The 24,819-nt window shown below is 43.2% G+C and overlaps 1 protein-coding gene across 9 annotated transcripts in view; it reads left to right on the top strand.

Annotated features, from left to right (window-relative positions):
* The window catches only part of dpy19l3 (dpy-19 like C-mannosyltransferase 3), a 63,822-nt gene that overhangs the window by 15,120 nt on the left and 23,883 nt on the right, over nt 1–24,819 (top strand). For all 9 annotated transcript variants that reach the window (XR_013654961.1, XR_013654958.1, XR_013654959.1 and 6 more), the window contains 10 exons: nt 209–332; nt 574–708; nt 1,593–1,724; nt 1,966–2,067; nt 2,268–2,341; nt 6,742–6,900; nt 8,184–8,303; nt 9,739–9,850; nt 11,594–11,650; nt 11,735–11,817. Coding sequence is in view for 2 of the 9 variants with exons in the window: in XM_023953718.2 (XP_023809486.1) it covers nt 209–332; nt 574–708; nt 1,593–1,724; nt 1,966–2,067; nt 2,268–2,341; nt 6,742–6,900; nt 8,184–8,303; nt 9,739–9,850; nt 11,594–11,650; nt 11,735–11,817 (1,098 nt within the window). In the remaining 7 variants the exon portion in view is untranslated. The remainder of the gene's footprint in view (nt 1–208; nt 333–573; nt 709–1,592; nt 1,725–1,965; nt 2,068–2,267; nt 2,342–6,741; nt 6,901–8,183; nt 8,304–9,738; nt 9,851–11,593; nt 11,651–11,734; nt 11,818–24,819) is intronic.

Genomic DNA, 24,819 nt, shown 5'->3' with positions numbered 1-24,819 from the left:
GCTTTCACATCAGCATGGATTATTGATCATATAATGACAGTTAGAGAGGCTGAAAGTTGAGTGACTGAGAAGGTGATTACCAGCACAAGAGCTCCTAAAATCCTTTCTGCCTGCAGCTCTTATGATTTATAATTAATTTACAGTAATCTGGTGATTCTGTTTTTTTATGACAGAGATTTAAAACCTTCATTCCACTTCCTTCTTTCAGGGTGGATACCACGCGGGTGGAGTTCACCATCTCCCTCCGCGAGAACTGGTCTTTGCCCTTTTTAGCTCTGCAGGTCGCTACAATCACCTGTTACCTCCGACCTCAGCTCACCTCCTTCCAGCAGGTACAACACACACGCACACACACACACACAAGATCAAAGCCACTGACAGGGTTGCTTCATTGATTGGCCTTGACTTGGTTCCGCTTGATGAAACTCAATAATTCATCATCCATAAAGGTAACGCCAGCACAGAAGCCGTGAAGCTGCAGTGGTTTTCATTAGTATCCAGTTCAAGTGTCAAAGCGGTGTGCATCTGTGTGTGTTTGTGTGTGTGTGCATGTGTGTGCGTTCTTTCCCTCAGAAGGTGATGGTGTGGCTGATGTACGTGACCACCTTCTGCTTCTGTCTGACCTGGCAGTTTAACCAGTTCATCCTGCTCGTCCAGGCTCTCATCATCTACACTCTGGACTGTGTGGACCTCCTGACCACCACTCAGGTGTGCAGAGCCACATGTCAGTCCTCCCTAGGGATGGGTACCAAAACCCACTGCCAAGTTGGTACCGGTACAGACGTGTATGGTACAACCGGTACCGTATAAAAATGTGGACTTCAGTGCTTCATTTGGATGCTTTGTTTTAGACGTGTCTCTCACTTGTATTTAATTCAGTTTTGCTGGACAATTTCAGCCAATCAGCTAATGTGGTAAAGGAAGTTGCGGGAAGTTTATAATTGTTACGGTCAGGTTTAGATGTAGAACAAATCTAGAAGGGGCGGGGCCTGTCCACAAACACACACTCAAATGTTACACACATACCTTTTAAAGCCTCTTTAGCCCGTGTCACACAGCCACCTCTTGAATTTTGCACTTTTTCCATGTTTCAAATCTCAGTCTTTCGTGATACATGCGTGATGTACATAATTCATACGTGTTTCTTGCATTTGTCGATGTGCGCGGATGTCCGTCGAGGGTTTCGACCGACGGGTCTTCATGTGAATTTGGTTTTGATCCGTCACGCAGATTACGTGTATTTCATGTAGTTTGTTATTAAAATGTGCATTTTTTCATTTTTTAAGCACTGGATAAAATCCAAATGATCCCCATCCCGTGGTCTCCCCTCATAACTTTACTTTATCCTAACTACTTCATGGAGAAGGCTAACTCCAGAACATTTGGTTCTCGTAACTCAATTAAAATATGTTTTATTCAACTATTTTTTCAAGAGCACTGTTTAGTTTTTTTCCTCTTTCTGGTTGAACAATTCAATTATGAGCTTTGTAATGATTTATTTTTGTAATCATTGCCTTCAAATGTTTCCAGATAGGTGACCAATGTGCGTCACAATTGCAGATCTCCTGCCGTAACGGTGGCTGTCCCTGCAGGTCACCACCCTGTACCTGGTTCAGGTGAGCGGCCTGCTGAGCGTCTGGCTCCTCCAGTTCTTTAACTCCATGATTCTGGGGTCCCTGGTCCTGAGCTTCATCGTGGCTGCGCTCTTCGTCAGACATTGCCAGGTCAGTTCTGATGATGTGTGACAGGGTGCAGATTAGTGCTTAGCCCTCAGCATGATGTTGGTTTTAGCGCTGAGACAGAAGATCAGAGATGCTGCTGGTGTGAAGGATAAGAAAAGACCTGTTTCTGCAGGATGAACGCAGTGTTAAACATTCAACACGTTCACACGTCTTGAATCCTTTGTGTCTTGTTTGTGTGATTGTAGTTTTTGTCACTAATCAAGTGTTGGTTGTGTTCCTGCAGACTGATCTGAAGGTAGGAGGCCTTCTGGTTCGTCTGAGCAAAATTCTCCTCCACAGTGTTTTGGTTTTCCTTCTGACCTTCACCATCAACTACCTGACAAAGGTGAACCTCTTCTTCCACCCTTTTTATGTTGGTCTGCCCTCCTTGCTCTTCTGCCAGCCCTGATGTGTTTTGAGGATGTGCTCCTCTTCCTGATGCTTCGTCCTCACCAAACCCCGTCCGCTTCGTTTATTCACTCGTCTAACATCTGAAGCTGATCTTTGGCGCTGACGCCACGACTCTGCCTGTGTGTTTGTTTACAGAAAGCGCTGCAGGTCAGATCAGACGAACACATTTTTAAATTCATCAAGTCAAAGTTTGCCTTGAGGCCTACAAGGTATGAACGCACAAACTCGTGTTATGCAGAAACACACCTGCTCTCACTTCACAATCCATCACATATGGGGACATAAAATAGGAATCATCCAGTTAGTCTTAAAAACCTGAGACGAATACAGAATCTGATGGTTTATTGCAGTAAATATCTGCTGAAACACACAGCCTCAGTGCTGCCATCAGGGTGAGTTGGTGACAGCCAGGTGTTGCTAATCAAAGACTTCATCAAGTGTTTATCTTCAAGTGTGTGAAAGCCTCAGCTTTGGCAGTCTGCTTTGCTGAAGCTTTCCAGCGTCTCGCCACAGTGTCAAGCCCATTTACTTCAGAAGCTTTTAAAGTGATTTCTGAGGCACTTTTAGCTCCATCAGATGAGAAAAGTCTTTTACAAACACACATTTTCCCTGTGGGCATCCCAGACTCTACAAGCCTCAGCTTTCATTGGAATTTTAAATGAACAATTCGGCTCCTTCTTTGAAATGCAGAGTCCACCATCATCCTGTATCTGTCAAACACGGTGGAAGAGGGTTAATGATAAGGACCCAGAGAACTAGAATTCCTACATTTAATGATCTTTCATTAACTTCCAAGTCTGAATCTGCATCGTGACCCAGACTCAAGCTACAAGCCAAACTTTTAGGCCACAAGACGGAATCCACAAAAAATTCTAGAGAAAATAGGAAAAAATAATCTTGCTTGATGTGTTTGAGAAGATATAAACATTTTATTCTCATTGTATTTCGTACGCATCACATTGCAAAAACAGATGCATTTTTATAGTTTCTTGTAAATTGATCATCACAGTGTATGACCTTCACTCCCCAACACGAACCCATGCTGGTATATCGACATCGATACTCTGTACCTACACTCACGCTCGAGCCTAATCAATAAAAGAATCTATGTATTTCTGAGGCATGTTCACTGTAAGCTAAGAAACGCTGAGTCCACTAATAATTTGATGACAACTCGTGTGGCCCACTTCCAAGGGGTAGGGGTGTGGCCTTCCAACCAGCTCACTCCCGATTGGTGAGAGTGGTTGGCATGGAAATGATGACTCAGACTGACTCGCACGGTCACTGCTAACTGAAACATTTGGCTCCAACATGGCGGCAAAGTGGCGACCAAGTTCAAACCTCATTTGGTTGAAGCTGGAAGGGAACCATTTCTACGGATGACGTCACACTCGCCGGCTCCAGGTCTCTGATACAGTCGATGGTGAAATCATTCAAAGGATGAGACACAGTTCTGTATGCAGCAGGAAGGAGGGATCCCATGGTTTCTGACACCCCCACATGTCAGTGTGTTCGGGGTTGTGAAACCGTTGTGGTAAGAAGACGAGTTTCCGCTCATCTCGCACATGAGCGTTCACGGTGTTAAGGGTGCAGCACACCTTCAGAGAACCTCCGGTTTGACGCGCAGTGGCTGCATTATTCAGTGAGCACCAGTGTCATGGCGCCTGCAGTGTTTGTGTGTGTGAATTATAGATTGCAGAGTAACAGCGCCAGACCTCTCATTGATCAGAGTATGTGTGTAGAACAACTCTGCTCCGGGTGGCAGAAAACACAGCTCTCAACTGGCGCTTGAATAATTCAGGAGGCTGGAAAACGCACCCCGACTCAGCGCTCCGTCCCTGCCTCGGCCTCTGCGCCTCCTGGCTCTACTTTCTTTGTTTGATCCCTGGAGCCCTGATCTAGGATGAAGTCTCGCTGTCCTGGTTTTTATCCTAAACTGGTTCCCCAATACAACGTGCACATTGTACCAAATTTGAGAAAACAGCTCAAAGTTGTCCTTAAATATCTTTTTTGTGGAGTTCTAAGAGTCCTTCTGCATCATTTGTAAATATCTGGAAAAACGTGTTAGTTCTTCGTTGATAGTTAACTGAACCTGCTTTACCAGAGGGTTAGAGAATTCACATTTTTATTGCCTCAAAACCTTTAAATCCATATCCATAAGGTGAAAAAACGTAGAAATGTAAATACTTTCAGTTTTACAAGCTGACCTTTTTAAAATGTTTGCCTCCCATACCCAGTAAACAGACGTAGATGCTCATCATTATGTGGAAAAACACGTCAATAATTACTAGAGTTCCTCTCACATATATTTTCCAATGGAATTGATCTCCGTTTCCTTCAGCTCTGCTGCAGATCTGCATGCAGCAGCGGGGAGATTTGTCAGCAAGGTGTCGTGGAAAGCAGTTCAGAACGGTTTATACTCCGCGTCATGAGATGTGTGCTGACCTTTACGCATTTCTGCAGCGACGACAAGCGTCACCTTCTGGCATCAAAGCAGATGGAGCAGGCAGACATTTCCCTGCACATCTTCTGAGGGGTTTTATGAAATCCCAAGAATGCGGTCGTATTTATGGCCGCTTCTAATCTTAAAGTTTACCTTTACGAACGCCTGCTGCAGCCGCTCACTGCAGTTCTTTTGCTCCCTAACTGCTGTCATCATTCAAGTTGAAATTGTTGTAAAGTTAAATATTTGACTTTAATAAATGGAGAACTGATTAATACCAGTAATTAAAATTGTGTACACTGTAAACATTCATATGTGTCCAATTTCTAACCTCATTACCTTTTGACACTTAATGGAAGACACAGGAAACTAAGAGAGATGGAGCGACTGGGTTTCCACACTAGATGCTAAATATGGGACATTTTTCAACACTTTTATTGACAAATTCATTATGAACTGTTTATCCTGTCTCGTTAGCATTTTTGCTCATACACTTCTAGAATTCGTTATGTCTTAGTCACGGCGTCCTATAAACATTAAGAAGAATCGTTTCAGTTTGAAGAGAAAGTAAGCAAATGTAAGCGACCAGATCTTGTCGTGTAACTGATTTACTGTGGCCTTTAAATCTCACATAAAATACTTGGATCAGTGTTCCCAAGGGGCGGAGCTAGGGGGGCACGGTTAAAAGCTTCACCCCCTCCCACTTGTCCCCCTTTTTAAAACAATATTCGCACCAATATTGACAAATATTAAGAAATCATCACAACAAGCTTCTTCAAGCATTAATAATAGCTCCTCAGCTAAATATTAATACAGATGATAAAACTGTGTGAAAAGTTGTTTTTTTTGGCCTCCCACTCTGCTTTCCACCCTTCCAAAGTCATCTGCCCCCCTCCCGCCCCCTCAGTTAAAATGTTATGGCTCTGCCACTGGTGGTCCCCAACCCCAGGGTAGCTGACCTGTACCAGCCGGTCTGAGGGGCAGTTGGTACCGGGCCGCAGAGAACCAAAACACAACCTGCATCATAATCAATAATCTAAATCCGTAGGAAGTTTTATTTTGGAAAACGACCGGATTCTCTCTACACTCATTGTTGACGCACGTGAAGTCGCTCGGTCACGTGTTGAAAATCCATCCACCACCTTCTTACATGACTAACACCTTAAGTTGCTTCTTCAACTGCTAAAGTGAAACTCCAAGATAGCAAAGTTCACCAAAAAACAAACACATTTGGAAAGTTTCTTTTGGTAGAAAGAGCCAGAGAAGAAACAGAGGAAGAACCTTTGACTTCAAAATAAAATGAAGCTGCATTTAACTGACAGAAATCATGTGGTCTCTACTCCAAATATGTTGTTGTTCCAACAGATCATAATAATAATTCAGAATATTCAGCTAGCGGCTTTCTAATGTAAGGAGGATGCTGCTAATAAAGTGTTTAAACGTAGGAGGTCTGTTTATAATTATGTTTAGAAAATACCAGTTTGAGTTACTGCTTTTAATTTTTTTTTTGTATTTATGTTGCTCCTCAGAAGTCAGACTGAAGGCGGAAGTTGGCGTCTGATCGTCTAGCTTCCATTCTTACCGTTAAGGGTTAAGAATTCCTGCATGAAATCTAGTGAACAAATACAGTTTAAAGCAGCTGCAGATATTTGACAGAGGGCATAAATAAACGTTCCCCTCAGAAGTTAAGGGCAACTGAAGGCAAATAAAAAATCGGACTCAGATTTCAGCCAGACTGTGAAAATATGTCTGACATTAAACCGGTCCTGAAAAAGGTTTGGGATCGAGATCTTTTTGTTGTTTTTTCTGGGGCTCTACAGCTTTCAGTGGATATACATCAGAGGCACTATCTTATGGGGTTCAGCGCAGCTCCAGCTTTAGTGTTTGTACAGCAACAATGTAAATACAGTGAGGATTTCTGTTGGGGGTGACAGTCAAACACTGTCCTCGCTGTAATGACTTTGGCTCTTGAAGCTGCTTCTATTGTGTAAAAAGTAACATTTGCTAGTGTTTGTCTTTCAGTGTAAACCTTTGGAATTGCACCAGCTTCTTTTGACTGATACATGTGAAATGTGAGGTTCTAACCCCCCCATGAAGGTTTCATTAATCACCTGTCGTTTTCACCCGCCTCCATCTTTCTGGCTGTGACTCCGCCTCCGCCTGCAGGGATTTCGATGCCAGTCTTTATCTGTGCGAGGAGGCTTTTGGCCTGCTCCCCCTGGACACTCTGGAGCGCCTGGCTGACACCCTGCTGCTGTACCCCTACGTCCCCACACTGCTGCTGCTCAGTGGCACGCTGGCAGTGGCAGCTTTCAGGAACCTCAGGTATGGTCCGTTCCCCCCCCCCCCGTCAGGATGGTGCATGATTTTCAGCCCACACACACACACACACACACTCACTGCGGTGACGATATAGATCTATAAAAATTGTGTAAGTATACCTAAAATTGTATCTTGCAATAACAATAACAAAAGAAAACATCAATATAAATCCACTTTCAACAAATATTAACTTTATTTAGCCACAGAAACCCTGTTCTAGTCTAAAACAGAAAAGAAGCTTAAAGTGCCTGAAATAAAAAATCTGTCAGTCCTTATTTAAACTAGAAACATTTTGACCAACAGAACCATTTGATGCTGAGAAAAAATAATTCAAACAATAAATAATATTAAATGTAAATTGATCTGAAACATTCCAGCCTGAGCCCACTACCCCTCCCCTCTCCTTCTCCCACACGCGTGTGACAGCAGACATGAGCAGCTGCAGAGATATAACAGATCATAGGAAACCAATAGTGGCGCAGATTTTTTCCAAGCACTGAGCCGCTGTCAACACCGCATCCCCGGGCAATTGTCCGTATTACCTGTGCCTAAAACCGCTACTACTGCCCCCCCCCGGCATCGCCCCACTATTTGAGAAGCACTGCCTTAGATGGTCAGACGTTCTCCCATGCCCCTCCCCCCTGCACATTAGTCCAATAGCTGGAGGGGATGTTGTACGATGGAAGAAACACTTCACCCCCGTGAATTCTGGGATTTTTTTGCTGAAAGCCCCCCCCCCCCCCCCCCATCTAGCTGGCCTCCGCTCAGTGACGCTTCGGGATCGCTCTGGAAAACAGAACCACCCACTCGGGCAGCTTCATCTGCCTCTGGTTGAAGGTGAGGGGGTTGCATTGAACTAATGGCATTTGCATTGAGCTCCCCCTCTGCCGGTGGACAGCGAGAATACTAAACTCCAAGAACAAAGAGCTATTTGCCAATTCAGGAATTAATTCAGTCCAGTTTACCCCCACCTCCTGCAGAAGGAAGAGTCAGAGTTGATTTATATTCAGACGTAGGCAAGTGTCCGTCTGATTCAGTGCAGGAAGCCAGAACGTGGGAGTAACATCGTTGCCTTCAGGCCGTTTTGCATTTGTCTGTGTGCTCCTGCAGACGGGAACGGTGGCGGGTGTGGATCCTTACGCACATGTGTGCTAACGAAATCTGAATAAGAGCTGCTGAAATCTGAATATTTGAAGAAAACCACCTCCACCCCCCCGTCCTGCCTCTCCTTAAGCAGCCTGCAATGTTTAATGGATCGCTCTCTGTTGCCCTCTCCTTTACTCCAGCTGCTCTGAGGGGGGGTCTGCAGAGGAGAAGAAAGGAGCGGCAGAGGCTTTCCGTTCAGATGTGGCCTACAATCTGCTGCACACGCTCCTCTATGGCCTGGTGGCTTTCAGCACCATGAGGTGAACACGCTCGCTTTCACACTGTCTACTTTTCCTTTTTGAAAACTCCACCAGGCATGAGTGCATCTTAAATTAAAGTGCCTATTAGACCCATTCCAGCAAGTGTTTTAACGGTCTGCTTTAGTCCCAATCAGCTTTCAGCACCACAGTGCCGCCTCCACGTGCTGCAGAAGGACACAGCAGGAGCCCACAAAGTTCAGACCGGAACCTGTTTCTCCAAAACTGCACAGACTGATCACAGCGGCTGCAGTTACAAGAAGTTTCATTTGAGAATTAGGGTTGATAATGAATGAGAAGTTCTTACAAAATAGACCATAAATACAACATTCTGTTATAGTTTTTATCATATATTTATGAGCCCCTCAGTTCTTTTTTAGCCAGATTATTCCCTAAAAGCCGTTTCACACAGCCACTACCTACGTTTTACGCATATTGCACGCATGAAAATTGAAGGAAGAAGTGTGAAAAGTTGCATGAATCCCAAACGACTGAGAATTTATGGCGTAGAAAAGTGTGCCAAATGTACGTAGCGGCTGTGGGACACGGCCTCAACTGTTGAATAAGTTAGGAATAGCCTGAATCCAAAGTAGAATTTAAGCAGTTTAAAGCTTTATTTATAGTGTAGAGTTTGACTCGGACCGACTCGGACCAGTCCATTTTCATAGTCAGCTACTTTAATATCTCCTTCGGGGAGGAGGCGGAGCCTTTGATTGACAGATTTGGTGGTTGGGTGTGGACTTCCAACAAGCTCCTTCCTGATTGGTGAGAGTGGTTGCCGTAGAAACTCAGACCGACTTGGATCTATCGCTGCTTACAGACGTCGTCTGGCTCCAACACGGCGTCACCTTTGTGACGGAGTAAACTAGAAAATAGAAGTCAAAGATGATTTAGTTGGAGCCAGAAGTGAGCCATTTTCTAGGAGGGACATCACACTCACTCAGTCCAGTTCCAGGCTGTGCAACGAGACTCCTCTGCTCCAGATATACAAACAGAAACTCTGACCCCCCACCAAAGAAGAGGAAGGGAGAAAAAGACAGGAGCTTTTGAAATTGCACAACCAGTGACATGTCTGAAGTCAGCACTTTCTGTGAAGCGCTGATTTCAAAGAGAGCGGCCAAAAGTGCAGACTCCATTTGTTTCTGTCAGACTGCTTCTTTGCATTCAAAGAAGAGGTTTTGCCTCCCCCCTCCCTCCCCCCATCCCTCCCTCTCTCTTGGCCTCGTCTTTAAAACCTTCCTCATTTCTTTCATCTGTTCGTCGGCTGATTTAATTTTCTCACTCGTTTGTTCGTCTGCCGCAGAGATCTGGATTAGCAATTAAAAGGTTAAGTTTTTGACACCCAAGTTGGCTTCACCGCCTGAGGATTAACAGAGACCCCCGCGTGGGTACCACCTCTGAAGCTGGGATTAAAGCTGAGTCTTCCTGTTTCCCTCAGAATGAAGTACATATGGACGGGCCACATGTGTGCGGTTGCAGCTCACGGCGTGTGCAGCGCTGAGCTGTGGACTTTGCTCCTGCGCACCCTCCGATGCAACTCCAGAACCTTGGTACATCCTTTCTTTTGGTCTCTTTCTTATCTTCTGTGTTCCTGAAGGTCCTTCACCTTTCATGCCTTTGTAGAGGTATTCATTGTAAGCCGTACGGAACCTCACTCACTACAATGGTACGTTCCATTTTCACGACGGTACGAGGTGACGGTACAAGCGGCTGTGCGTAGGCCTGGAGCATGGTAAACCAGGGTTCAATTCCCGGGAGGCACGATGAGCTTCATCTGGTGTGGGTCCTTGGGCATGACCCTTCACACTACTATAAGTATGTAGCCACAAGTGGCCCAAGTCTGGGTCCCCCTGTGCCGGTCCCCAGCCTGGCCAAAATACAGGGAGGTGTTAGGAAGGGCATGAATACGAATCAGTGAAGGCTGATTTGCTGTGATCCCTGAAGGGATATGCCAAACAGTTGCACACACACACACCTGAAGGTGGTTGTATAAGCATTAACGGAACTACAAGACACACCAGTGCTACCCCTACCCCTAATTTACACTGGTCTGTCTGCGGTGCGTTATTATTGACTCCATTGCAACTCTGGTCAACATCTGTCCAGCCACCCCCGAAGAGTGGTTTGTCCTGTCACCCGTGCCCTCTTTGCTTTTCGTTCATCCAACACTTGATCAAACCGCATGTCCTCTCCTTCCTAACGTAGTCCTTGTAAAATACGTGTTCTGTGTCATAAATGATGTCATGTTTTTAAACCTCCACACTTAAACCTTCAAGCATGTCACAGTAAATCTGAAATCAAGTCTTATAAAGTTTTATTTTGAAATCCGGCCCTGTTTCTGGTCTCCCGGCTTTATGCCACGACGTTGATGTGCCGACTGCCTGGAAGTGGAACTCCTGCATGAAGCTTGCGTTGCGGTGGGGAGGGACGGACGTGGGACGCAAAGACGACAACGGCGATGGAAACATTCGTATTGATTTTTGAACGTTCCACTTGTTTGTGTCGACACAATGGAGACCACCGCAGACGGACCAGTGGAAATCAGCTTTTAAGATGCGGCCGCTTCTCTCTGCAACCCTCCACGGGTCCTGCACCCCCCTGATGGTTCAACCCCAGTGTGGGTGGATGGGAATAAGGCTTCCAATTTCCAAAATGCATGTTCGAAACGTAGGAATTCCTCCAGAAATCCTCTGTTTAATCGGTTATTTCACTTAACTCTGTGGCCTCACTGAAAAGATCTGAACCCAAACTCATCAAGATTAAATTTCATCATAAGACTCATAAAAATGTTCACATTTTGCCAGGTTGTGTTGTTCTTTCTGTGTTGGCGTTGGTTCTGAATGGAATGAAAGGTGCAAATCTATCTGTCTGTTCTCTTTTCCTCATTTCAGACTGGATTCACTCATATGGACTAGAAGTGCTAATCAATATAAATTTATACCATTTATTAACATCTCAGCACATTTATAGATCCATCTTTGTTCTATTATTTAGAAAATGAACTGGACTCACAGTGACTGCAAATCTTTCTTAAGTATGTGAATAGTTTTTCTCAGAAACATGTTGGTTGCATATATTTAAAGATTTCAAATGATCTGCTGGCTTCATAAAAACCTTTGACCGATATTATTACTCGTCAGACCACTAGGTGTCAGTGTGGTCATAAAATAACAGGATCAATGATGATCAGAGGTAAAGTTGTTTGGTTTTGCCTCATTCTGCTCCTGCCTTACAAATATGTTCTGATAGTTTTCTGTTCTTTCATTGTACTTTGATCTTTTTTTTTGTTGCAGTTGAGGATTGTCCGGTGTGCTGTCCCCCTGCTGATCGTTGGCTTCCTATATTTCAAGGTATTTGGACCCAGTCATGAAATGTTCCACACCAGGCTGAGTTTTCTCCACTCGTCTTATTCCCCCCCCCCCCGCCCCCTTCAGTTCTGGCCCAAACTGATGAACGAGCTGTCGGAGCTCCGGGAGTTCTACGATCCAGACACGGTGGAGCTCATGACCTGGATCAGGTGTGTTCACACGCGCTCACACATTCTTCAAGTCTTCTGAATCTGGAGCACATGTTAAGCTGATGCAAATTTCATTAGCTTGTTTCAGTGGATCAGGCTTCTCACTGCCTGGTGCTCTTGATTAGCCTGTGTGTGTGCGTGCGTGCGTGCATGCGCGCTCGTTTGCACGTGTCTGACTGATGAGTGATGAGAGCCGATGGGTTGTCATGAATAAGACATAGCGGTGCTGGAAAGAACCCATCTGTTGGCAGAGCTTTACGCCACCTCGGGGTATCTGAGGCTGAGCGCCGTATCCAGAACATCAGTCAGATGGGAGCAGAGAACGAAGCTGAGATTTGCTTGTTGTGTATTTTTGTCCTTTTCTGGTCATGAAGTCCCCTGTGGATTATTAACAGTTTACGGCCTCTTCCTTCATCGGCGCTGCCTCACCAACTGGTCAAGGATGCCTTTTCTGTTGCTGTTAGGAGTCGATCAAAAGGCCAGCAACACTTTGCTTGTTCACTCAACCACTTCCTGTGGAGCTCCGCCCACTTTACCCTCGTTCCCTTTTCCAGTTTTTGTCTGGAAAATGCAAATGAAGCCTATTTTGAATTGAAGTGGAAGAAAATCCTAAATTGTCTGATTGGATTTTCTACAATCGACTGTTTCTCTGCTTTAAAAGAGGATTTTGAAGGATCAGTCTGGGGCTGCTGGAAATTTTCTTTTTTGCTTTTTCTAAACGAAGAAGTTAGCAGAGACGGTGACTATGTCTATTATTGGAAATCTGTGATTAAATGACTAAAAGCTGCAGATACTGTAGCTTCTCTTTTCTTCTTTTCTTTTCATCTCCTATTAGAGATGTTTGCATTCATCTCCAGCAGGACGGGATACTTAAAACAATTAAAGTTTAGCTTCAAATGCAAAAGGGGTTTATACAAATAGATTCTTTATGTGACTGAAGATTCATAACCGTCTATTGTGCCAATAAAGTCGGTCCAACTTTAAGTTCTGATCTGTTTGCTCTGCTGCTGGACAGGACAAGTTAAAAAAATGAGCAAAAGGATAAATGAAAGAATATTTGTTCCCCTTCAGATTCTAGTTGGTTCTACCAAGTCGTGGCTGTCCTGGACTCCCCACATTTTGCTGAAAGTCTAACTTGTTGATGAAGTTGTTGACCTCCAAAGGCTGACTCACAGCGCACCAGCTGGGCCTTGCCAGAGTCCATCTGGTCACAAAGTACGACTCTTTTGGTATCGCTCTGGTGCCGCCCCCTGGAGCTAGTTTGCATAGTTTTGTCACGACACCGACCTCTGGCCTTGGCAACGGGGCGGTGAAGTTGTGAGAATAAGCTGTGACCGACCCCGAGGAGTAAAAGCCGCCCCCTGCTGCCTCGGCATACATGTTGGCTGTGCCAGTGCACTCATAGTTAAGAGTTTATGTGGAGTGGAGCCATGTGCAGGGAGCAGTCCAACCCCCGTGGTGCTGTTGGCCTGGCCCAACAGGTCCGCTGTGTGGAAACCGCTAGTTTCACCTAGATCTGCTTTTCTTTTTTTTTTAACTACAACGTCTAGGAAACTCTTGCGCAATACGACTCTGCATCTGCGTACGTTTCTTTATGTGGGGTTTGTGGTGCGTTCAGGAACCTGAATCCTGGCTGGACTTGGTTCTGACTCTCAGTCCAGTGGACTGTACTCCACTGAGCTGAGAAAACTGAGAAAACCCACCAATCATCTATCGGTGCCGTTATCCCCTCACTACACCACATTTACCCACCTGACATTTACCAGCCTCTTCTGTGGGCTGCTTTTCTTTTTCCCACAGAGCTTACATCGCCTCTTTTCTTGGCTTATTTCTGCTTTTTGATGCACTGAAAAGTCATGTCTATCTAAATTGTAGGTGAATTGTACCAGGGTTTCTTTTTAGTTTGTTGTTTGGCTGCTCAGGTGAGCTTTCACACCTGCACCCATTTCATTAAGCTGACAATTCGAGTTATCTGGGTCTGATCTAAAACTTAGAAGGGATTCCAACAAGGATTTTACAAAAACAAGAAAATAAGCCATTTCAACCGGATATTCTAGAAGAAAAAGTTTGACGTCTTCAAGCATTAGAATTTAGATAAAACCTTTGAGGGGCGGACACCGAGGGCCACACACATACCCTATTCTAATCAGCTGGACACACCCGGTTCAGGTAATGAGCCACAATTTGAAGAAACAACAGCCTTTGAGGCCTGGACTTGTCCATCCCTCTAACATTTAGCTAATGTGGCCAAGTATCTGACAGGATGGATGTGTCTGGAGATGACACAACTACAAAAACATTTTTAAAAAAAAACTAGAAATAAATTCAGTCCATTTTGGAATATTTTCTGTATTGGATTCAAGCTGAAACTCGAAATGCAAAGAAATCATTTTTTTTTTCAAAAGAAATAGTCGGTATAAAACGTTTCTAGAGGAAATGTGTGAATAGGATTGTTTGAAAAAAAATGCTAACACACACACAGCAAATGCTCGTATGTGCTGTGGTGGAGCGTTGAGCCATCCATTCAGGGGGGATCCCACCTCAAACGCCTCACATCTGGAGAAGGCTCCAGCCGCTGAAGAAGAATGAAGCACAGAAAAGATGCATTGAGCTCTAATCTAATTAGACAGACGCCACAATGGTGGTGAAAATGAGGGAGGGAGATGGTGAAACATCAGAGGAGAGGTCTGGATTTTGTGTGTGTGACTCGGATTCCCTTCCCTCCGTATCTAATCCCAGCAGGCTCTGAGGATTAGGGGCTGCCTAACTGTTACCTTGATTGGTGCTGAGAGCAGGGTGGAGCACTAAGCTTCTTGCTGCTGCGCTAATTACAATCCAGATGACGGTGTTAACACGGAGAGGGCGGCTAGACTTGCACTGTATTCTCTAGGCTGAGGATATTTACTGCAGCGTGCAGAGCTCACAAGGATCCTCTGACTGATTAATAATGAGTGGCAGAGCATGGTCAGAGTCATGCAAATGGAAACTGCTATAGTTTGGGACCAGCTGGTCCATTTAAGCAAAGCTGTTAGGGCTATAATGTCCTTTTTAATGGCTATTTAGGTTCATAAATATCAAAATGAAAAACAGGAACAAAATGTAATATTATAATCAGAAATATGGATTTGTTTCTAGTTTGTGTATAAAATGCTCAAACTAAATGTAAACAGTCCTCCAAGTATGTGAAGAAGCAGAGTCGCAGATCACAGGAAAGCGCCAGAACATCAGCCTGAGTCGTTTTGTTCTCATCTCTCATTCCATCAGCACTGTCTGTATTGCAACGGACACACTCACCTCTCAAATGCACCTGCTTACATCTCACCACACCGTAAAAGTCCCTTTTGTTTAAATCTAAGGATCTGAACAGAATGTGTCAAGCCCCTCCCACCACAAACCTTTCAAACTGAGGAGTCGAACTCGCCATCATAAATGTCCATTCACATCTAAAAAGTTACGCTACAAGGCAAAATATATACCAAAGCCCCCCCCCCCCCCCCCCCCCCCAAAAAAAAACACAAAATCCCCCGGCGTCCGCGTCGGAAATGAATGCAATTACAACGCAGTATTCTTTATGTAAAAATAACAGTAGCAACTAACTAATCTATCTAACAAACTATGTAGGAGTTGTAGAATGACTGTGTGTATGTGTGTCAGTGCGCTGTGTGTGTAGAAGGAAGGAGCACACACACGTGTGTAGGGGTGCGTGTTGATTCTTCTGCAGTGGACCGTTCTCCAGCTCCACGCAAGTTTCACCTGTGCTCTCTGATACAGACATCTTCTCAGAATATTATATATTGTTCAGTAATAAACAGACTGCAGACACTTTGTCACCTTTCCGGTAGCCATGAAGCCTGACACCCATGAAGAACACGGGGCAGGAGGCTCCGCCTTTATTTATACAGACACGTGACGTTACGCTGCACAAAATAGTTCCCAAGCAAAACATGTAGTGATATTTATCGCACTCTAACAGTGCGGGTTCATGTTTGGTGTTACGGAGTGAAGGAGAACAGTAATAAAAAAAAAACACAAAATCCTCCGGCGGGCAGCCGTCTCACGCACTCAAGAACACACACAGCTTGTAATGGAAATGAATCATTAGAACGCAGTAAATTTGTCGTATTTTCATCAGTGTAACAGAAAATATCAGAAATGGGTTCGGTGGTCCACTTGGTTTGTGGTAAAATACACACAATTTTATTTTTAAGAGTCTGGGTCCATATGGGTTAAAACAGATTGATGAGAGTATTAATACAATTTCCAACAAAGACAAAGACGTCGGCTGTGTCTTCTGCCTTTAATGGACAAGCAATAAATCAATGGTTGTTTTTTAAACTACTTCCTTCCTCTGAGTTAGATGTGTGACTCTTCACATCCTGAAATCACGTCCTCATTTGCTCTTTTTCCTGAACTAATTCATCTTCTCCTCTCTTTACATTTGTGTTCCTGTGTTAGCTAGGCTAAAATCGACTCATTCTTCGCCGCTATGCTGCCTGACACCATGTCGGTGGGGAGCGCTCAAGGCTGTGGGTTTATTGACGGGTGCTGCACGGGAAGGAGCGTGCACGGCTCGTGCGCGTTTCATGAAAGTGGCCAATTCCCAGACGGCCCGGGTTCAGCGGCGTCTCCGCCCTGCGCTCCTCAGGACACTGAAGGCTCACAGCACTTTTTGCTTTGCAAATGTAAGATTGGGATTTATGTCATTTTTAAATCCAACTCTTGGAAGGTTACGATTGGGGGACGCTGTTGGAGTTGGGTGTCAGTTTCATGGCTCAGAAATACGACCCTCATACCAGCCTTTCCTGTGAGAGAGTGACAGGAACACTCATCACACAGATTACTGCAAATGCAGAAGTCTTCTGTTAATATAATTCTGCTATGAATCCCATCTCAGTGTTCTAATCTAATCGTCTTTATTTTATTTTGAAAGATTGCTTTTATATCTGTAGCACTCCCACTCCAACCGTTACCCAATCCATCCCATCCCCTTGGGTCAAAACACACAGTATGCTTTGGAGAATTATGAAGTCTGCAGTGGAAATTATTAATGAGAGCTTTGACAGCAGTTTTGCTGCAGATTCAGGAGGTTCATCTGACTACTCAGCATGGAAATCCACTCAGAGCGAGAACATGTCAGCGTTTTTTTTGAGTGAAACGCAGGCGTGTTTGTACATCCAGTCAACAAGAAAGCAAAGGAGAGGAGCACCGCGAGCTCCAGCGAAATGAGGATTAGCTGGAGGAAACAGAAGTGAAGCCCGACACTGACAAGAACCTAGTCAAAGGTCATCGGATAAATGAAAACTTAGACGCTTCTGTGTTGAAGAAAATGTAGCATTTCGTTTTCATGGCTGTAAATGGAAAAGATGGTGCAGTTAACCGGGTTAAATGCAAACAGACTGCTGTTGGTATTTTATTAGCAAAACAAGAACATATAAACAAATATATTTCCTTTTTTTTTAGTACCAATTTAGAAAAAGAAGCTGCCACAGGAATCATGTTATTTATGTTATATACTGATCATAAAGGAAAAAGGAATGACCCCTTTAGGAAGAAAGAGAACATCTTTTAAGGAACCAGGGATGATGGTTGAAGTTGAAGACAGCAGGAAATACACACAGACACACAAACACACAAGGGGCAAAACCAGAACCTAATAGAGGGGCACTGAGCATCTCTGAAGCAGCATGACTGAAACATGGATCAGGGTAACCAAAGCAACTAGAATAACTATTTAAAAGGGAAAATATAGGTCCAGCTTTAAAGGTAGAGGGGCTTTCTGGGAGCTGGGTCCACATAAGTGTAGACTTTCACTTTTACAAACTTTTTATAATTATTTTAGTGATTGTAAGCCCCAACCATAAGCCTTCCACCACTGTGTGTGAAAGTGGCCGTGGATATATTGTTTAACATTTTTCGTGACTAGATCAGGTCACATTTGACAAACTTAAAGTTATTTTTTATCTCCTGACTTTTTTTATTTTTTTATTTTCCATCCAAACAACGTTTTTTTATCGTAGAGTGGTGGGTTTGAGTGGATCTTAAAGAAATGATCTAAATATATCAATATTAAGGAGGCAACCTGTTGTGATTACCAGCTATTTTGTTATGTCTAATTAACAGCAACTTTTCTTATTAAGAGCTAAAAAATATTTTTGTTTCTTTTTAAAATCCCTAGAAGAAAACTAAATGCTGTTTTTATTCAAATTTATATAAAATTGCCCCCAAATAACCTTATTAAAACAATAAGATTCAATCTGATTTCAATCCCTGAATAGAAATGATTTAAATGTGATTTTACTTTCAGTTTAAACAGATTAACGGTTCAAACAGGTTTCTTACATTTCACTTTCTGTTTTTTCCTGTGTAAGTCGAGTGCTTGAATCTTTTCTTTATTGTAAAGCAACGGTGTGACACCTCGGGGCTTTTTGCCCACTCAATCCCAACATGACAGCTTGCATTGTTTACTCTGCTTGTGCCATGCAGGCACAGAAGACAGAAATCCTGCTGCCCTGTGGAAACCGGAGCAACAAAGCTGGAATTGCAGTGAACCTGTCACCGACCACAGTGACATGTCAAAATGTCAGATTTTCTCAGCATTTCACGTTTGTTTGTTTTTTTAAGTTAAGAGCTAAATGAAGGTGTCAACGAGAAACTTTCTTTTCAACTCTGAACAGAATGTTTGAAAGGGAAAGCTAGAATGTTGTGTGAGATATTGTTCAGCTCTATCAAAGGCTCAGCGGGGCAAAAAAAAAGTGACCCCACCCCATCCTCCATAGATTGATGCACCAAAGTTTGACCAAGACATGAAAGAACAGCTTGAACCCACGAGCTAAGATCCTGAGACGTTGGACCTTTCATCAGCCCGCCAGGCGTGGCCCCGCCCTCTTCCTGACATTCTCACTGGATCAGAATAATGAAACGGAAAATGTTGACTTTGAGGAACTATTTGAAGAGCAAGCAAAACCCGCAATAACTTATACGTCATCACTAAAGGATTCACCTTTTTTTCTCCAGTTCACCACTCACATTGTCGTTTAGACTATTTATTAGTCACTCAATCTCGTTTAAAAGATATTAAAAGTTCCAACATTAATCCAATTGTTATCAGTGATCAAGCACCAGTTTCTGTAAATATTTCTAGGGCAATATCCACACCCTCAGGTACAACCTGGAGGTTTAATACATCTCTGCTAAAAGAATGTATCCAATTCTTATAAAAGGAGTGGGCAACCTTCTTAGAATTCAAAAACACAGCTGTTATCTTACCATGTCTTCTTTGGGAAACAGCAAAAGCCTGGGGCTGTAAAACTCCTTAGTACTTTCACAGTGAAGTCTAGGATTATAGAATGTAAACAAGGATCTGATCGTGATTGATGATTTTTGCAGATTTGATGGGATTCTGTACGGGTGACATGGTACAGATTAGGATTGATTGATAACGGTCTACAGCCAATCAGGATGCAGATCACAATCACAAAGTGTGCTAAATTGCACGACAATATCTGTGAGACCACGAAAGGTGATCAGCATTATAGCAAGGTACCATTGTATAAATACTGTATTTAGGCTCTGTGTCTACTTTGAGAGTGTACGGTATTCCTTAACGCCATAAAAAAACCTGTACAAACTTTAATCTGAACTAGATGTCCATCTATTTTGAAGACCCACCTAATCCTAATTTTACCGAAGGCTGGGGCTGGTGTTAGGCGACGGTTGGGTGCGCCATAACCCTGGTTATGCTGCTTAAAGAAAACAGACACGAATACACTCATGTTTTAGTTTCTTCCATCCAAGCTCTAAAAGATTTGTCTAGAAAAATTAGCTGCAGGAGGAGCGACTTGTTACTAACCAACTGTTGGCCCCTAAATCTTCCTCAAAATAGTTTTTCTAATCTTTACTTAAACTCCACAGGGTAAGCAATTTTTACCCTTCTCTGGTCATATCATCGTGCAGCACTTGTCTATTCTTGCTAATAAGGCATTTAGGAATCGTTAGGACTCACTGTTGTGTTCCTCCCCAACACTTTTTATGGCAGTTACCAGGGGGAGGGCAGTTTTCTATGCTTTGGCTTTGCTCAGTGCCGTCCAATGATTAAAAGCATCGCTTCTCTACCCGCCCACTTGGTCAAAACAATATGACATTAACAGCTGGCTGTTCTACCGAGGCAAATGCGTGGTGTGTGTGAATGTAAAGTTGTAAGTTCCAAACTATGATTCAGGAGCGCAAAAAACATCTCAAACATTGACCCGGTGGCTTCAGTTTGTTGGTCATGGTGGCTGTTGTGGCCCATAGGAGGGTTTAGGGAGATGAGACGACCTTCTCCTTCAAAACCAAGTCTGAATGATGGACAAACAGAGTAAAGGACTAGAGAACGGATCCTGCTTTCTGTTATTGGTAAGGATATTTGTTTTTTTTTATCTTCATCACAGTTTCTATTTGAACAGATTGTTGATTTCCTTTAGATTATACATAATTAAAGCAAATCAAAGTTGACATTTTGAAAATGATTACTTAGTATACTTGTACTTGGAGAGATATGTGGAACACTGCCCATATTATGACATTTTTCTGGCTACATTTTCTTCTTCCATTTATTACCATAAGGGTTTGGCCTCACATTAGTTCGTTGAACAAGAGGGGCTTTCTGTCTTCTGTTCCAGAGAAAACTGGCAACAGGAAACAGTTTCTTTTGTCCTCATCAGATGACACATCTGTATTACTGCACGTAGTTTGTTAAATGTGGCGTTGATGTCAAAGGACACCATTTAGGTCACAGTCAACTTTAAACTGTAAACTTATCCACCTCAGCTGACAGAGATATGGTTTCACTTCTCAGCTGCTTACTGACCGCCAGTTAGGTTCAAATTCCATGAAATATTTCTGTGTTTTATAAGTCGAAAACGAATTTCTTTAAACTTTATTTCAAATAAATATCCTTAAAGTTTTGAAAAACTTTGATCAAACTAAATGAGAATGCAGCTTCTTTCTGTAATTGTTTATTTTAGTAGAAAACAGAAGCCATCCCTGTGAAAGGCTGTTTTTGCAGCCTGTTTTCTGGCTGCTGAGTTAGACGTCCCACAGTTTCAATAGAAACAATGATGACAGTGTGGAGGTTAAGCTGCTCCTCTGAGGTTAGTATCATCAGCAGGAAAAGGTCAAAGAAATAGAATAAATTACTAAACAAAGATGCTGTCTGCTATTGAGTTATATTCCATGGCACATGTTTGTCAACAGTTTTATATGTTCATGATGATGTTTTCCCCAAATCTTATCATCCTAGAAATAAATTTTTCTAGGTTTTCAGATTGATTTTGATTTAGGAAATTATCAATTTGTAAACATAATAATAAAAAATGCATTTGATGGTTACAATAAATTAAGTGGTGTTTGTATCTCCTAATTGTTTGGAGTTAAAATAAAATTAGAATTTATAAAAGAAAACCTATCTGTTGCCTACTGATCTATTAGCTTTATTGTTAAAGTTTTTTAAAGTTATAAATAACAAAGAGAATGATTATTATTCTGACTCAGATGAAGCAAAAAGCATCTCTGTTTCTGAATATGTCTCCTTGCTGCTCATCTTGGCAGTTTACTCAGCTTTTCGTAGTCCTTGACATAGAGATCTTGTATTTTTCTGGTACCAAAACACCAAGACAGGTGTCAAGCCTTTCACTCCTGCCAGCTATGTCGAGTTTTTTAGAGGAGCGGTGGGATTTCACTGCTGGTGTTGCTCATGTGACATCTGACTCCTTTCATCATCGTTCAGAGAGGTGGGATTATTAAAAAGCCATAAACTGGTCTCAGTCGTAAAACCCGTACTGACATTTTGACTGCAGGGGCGGGTATGCTTGTTTCAGAAAAAGGTTAAAATACTAAATCATCTCATTTTCCCGGCTGATTCTACACCGGTCTCTCTGCTTGATTGTTTTGTGTTTCCATCTGCCGGGATAATTGAATCCAGTTACTCTGCTCGTTCCGGGGAAACATGCTGCTTCTCGTTTGTCCATCAACCCTTCTGCTGTCGTGCTGCTGCTCGCATTTTGCATCCTCTGCAGAGGCTCGGTAGTCCTGCTGCCAGATCATTGCGGGAATTAGGCCCAAAGATGACAAGTGCCTGCATAAAGCCTTAGTCACCTGCACCACCTGTACAGGGATTGACCTGTACAGGTGGTGCAGGTTTTTGGGGGTATCTGGGCCCCGTGGAGGATCAGCAGCAGCTGCATCTTAAGGGTGCAGTTCCATTGAGGCTCGTACCGACACCTCAAGGTGCGGCATGAAAATGAAACCTACAGTTTTTGTCCATGTGTAAATATTTGATAGGCTGATTAAAGTTACACACACTTATGACATACTGGTGATGACGTAGTAGGGTACCCCTACGCCACACTGTGGTTGTTCTTAAAGAATGAAAATGGTGTTAACATGTTCTTGTCATGATCTAGAACCGACCAAAAAGAATTGAAGGTCAAAAGTACATTTTGGAATATTTCTTTTTTCAAAATTGGGACAGATCCAAAGCAGATAAAAAACCGCCGTTTGAAAAACGCAGCAACTGCCATGGGCTGCCAACGTTTCCATTCTCTGCTCCAAGGCAAGGCAAGGCAAGGCAAGTTTATTTGTATTGCACAATTCGTACACAAAGTAATTCAAGGTGCTTCGCAAAATAGAAAAATGCATTAAAATCACAATACTTAATAGAAATAATCAACGTAAAATTTATTTTAAAAGAAAAGAAAAAAATTGAAAATTTATTTAAAAATAAAGGAAGGAAAGGAAAGAAAAAGTGCAGATAGGACCTTTCAGTCATATACACGGCTAAACAGAATTGTTTTAAGTCTAGATTTGAGCATGAACACAGAAGAAGCCTGTCTTATGACTTCAGGGAGGCTGTTCCAGATTTTAGCTGCAGAATATTGAAACGCTGATTCCCCTTGTTTAGTTCTGACTCTGGGAATCAACAGGAGGCCGGTCCCTGAGGTCCTCAGAGTACGAGATGGTTCATATGGCACTAACATGTCAGAGATGTACTTTGGTGCGTGGCCATGGAGAGACTTGTACACTAGCAGAGCTGCTTTGAAGTCTATTCTTTGAGGTACAGGGAGCCAGTGCAAAGACCTGAGCACAGGACTAATGTGATCATACTTCCTGGTTCTGGTCAGGACTCGAGCAGCAGCATTCTGGATGTACTGAAGCTGTTTTACAGCTCGTTTGGAGAGGCCGGTGAGCAGGCCGTTACAGTAGTCTAACCTACTGGAGACAAATGCATGAATAAGTATCTCCAGGTCTGGCTTTGACACTATGTTTTTGATTTTGGCAATGTTTTTCAGATGGTAAAATGCCGCTGATGTTACTGACTTGATGTGGCTGTTAAAGTTCAGGTCAGAGTCCATGATTACCCCTAGATTTCTGACTTGATTTGAGGGTTTTAGAGACAGAGAATGAAGGTAGCTGCTGACACTTTCTCTTTGTTTCTGTGGGCCAAAAATAATAACTTCGGTCTTGTTTGAGTTTAGCTGGAGAAAGTTGTTCTGCATCCACGCACTGATCTGTTGGAGACAGTGCCTGAGTGAATCCACCGGCCCATATTCACCTGTTGTCAGTGACACATAGATCTGAGTATCATCTGCATAGTTGTGATAAGATATGTTATTACTGCGTATTAACTGCCCTAGTGGCAGCATGTAGAGGTTGAACAGAAGGGGTCCCAGGATCAATCCCTGGGGCACACCACAAGTCAAGGCCATGTAGTCTGAGACACAACTCCCAATTTCAGCAAAATATTTCCTGTCTTCCAGATAAGACTTGAGCCAACTTAGGGCAGATCCAGAGATGCCAACCCAGTCTTGGAGTCTGTGCAAAAGGATCCCATGATCAACAGTATCAAAGGCAGCACTCAGGTCTAGCAGGATTAAGACAGAGACTTTTCCATCATCAGTGTTCAGGCGGATGTCGTTGGTTACCTTGATAAGAGCAGTTTCTGTGCTATGATGGGGTCTAAAACCTGACTGGAAAACATCAAATGAATTGTTTAATAAGAGAAAATCAGTGAGCTGTTGGTAGACAACTTTTTCAAGGACTTTTCCTAAAAATGGCAGATTAGAGATAGGTCTGTAATTATTCAGTACAGTGGGATCAAGACCGCTCTTTTTCAGGAGGGGTTTAATGACTGCAGTTTTTAAGGCCTCTGGAAATATTCCAGATTGAAGAGACATGTTAACTATTTGAGTAATTGATGGCAACACACTGTTCAGGACAGACTTTAGAAATCTAGTGGGTAACACATCAAGGCAGCATGTAGACGAGCTCAGACGGGTGATGGTCTCTTGGACAGTTTGGTCAGTGACAGGTATAAAGTGAGTCAGCTTAGAGTGAGTAGGTGGCCGTTCGATAGTTATATGTGTTGTGGAGTTGATGGCTTTTTTAATGCCCTGAACCTTGTCATTAAAGAATACAGCAAACTCATTACATTTAGGTGTGCAAACCAGTTCCATTGGTAGCTGGGTTGGAGGGTTAGTTAATCTGTTTACTGTTGTGAACAGGACACGAGAATTGCTGCTGCAACTTCCAATGATTTCAGAGAAGTACCTTTCCCTTGTTCTGCATAAGATCTGGTTGTAAGCGTACAACTCCCCCTGATACATTTCATAATGAACCTGGAGTTTTGACTTGCGCCACTTTCGCTCAGCTCTGCGGCACCGTTGTTTCTGTGCCCTGACTAGATCATCGTTCCTCCAGGGAGCTATCTGTCTATGTTTTCTCAATTTAACCTTCATAGGGGCAATGGCATCCAGAACATTCAAGATGCTAGATGCTAGCTCCAATTCAGATGCATGCACTTGCAGACAAACAGATCCATGATCCACAGATCCATCCTTTGTGTGTCTGAGCTGGAATCTGGATCTAAACTGTACGGCTGGATAGATGCAACATTTCCAGCTGTTTTTTTGCTACGCTAATGGTAGCTTGGGCTTGTGTGGCGCGAGAAGCTAGAAGAAGAGTGTG

This window comes from Oryzias latipes, chromosome 3 (genome assembly GCF_053564925.1).
Source record: "Oryzias latipes strain Hd-rR chromosome 3, Olatipes_Hd-rR_3.1".
In the NCBI taxonomy this organism is placed as follows: domain Eukaryota; kingdom Metazoa; phylum Chordata; class Actinopteri; order Beloniformes; family Adrianichthyidae; genus Oryzias; species Oryzias latipes.
The sequence above is the reverse complement of the archived record's forward strand: the minus strand, read 5'-3'. Positions and strand labels throughout refer to the sequence as shown.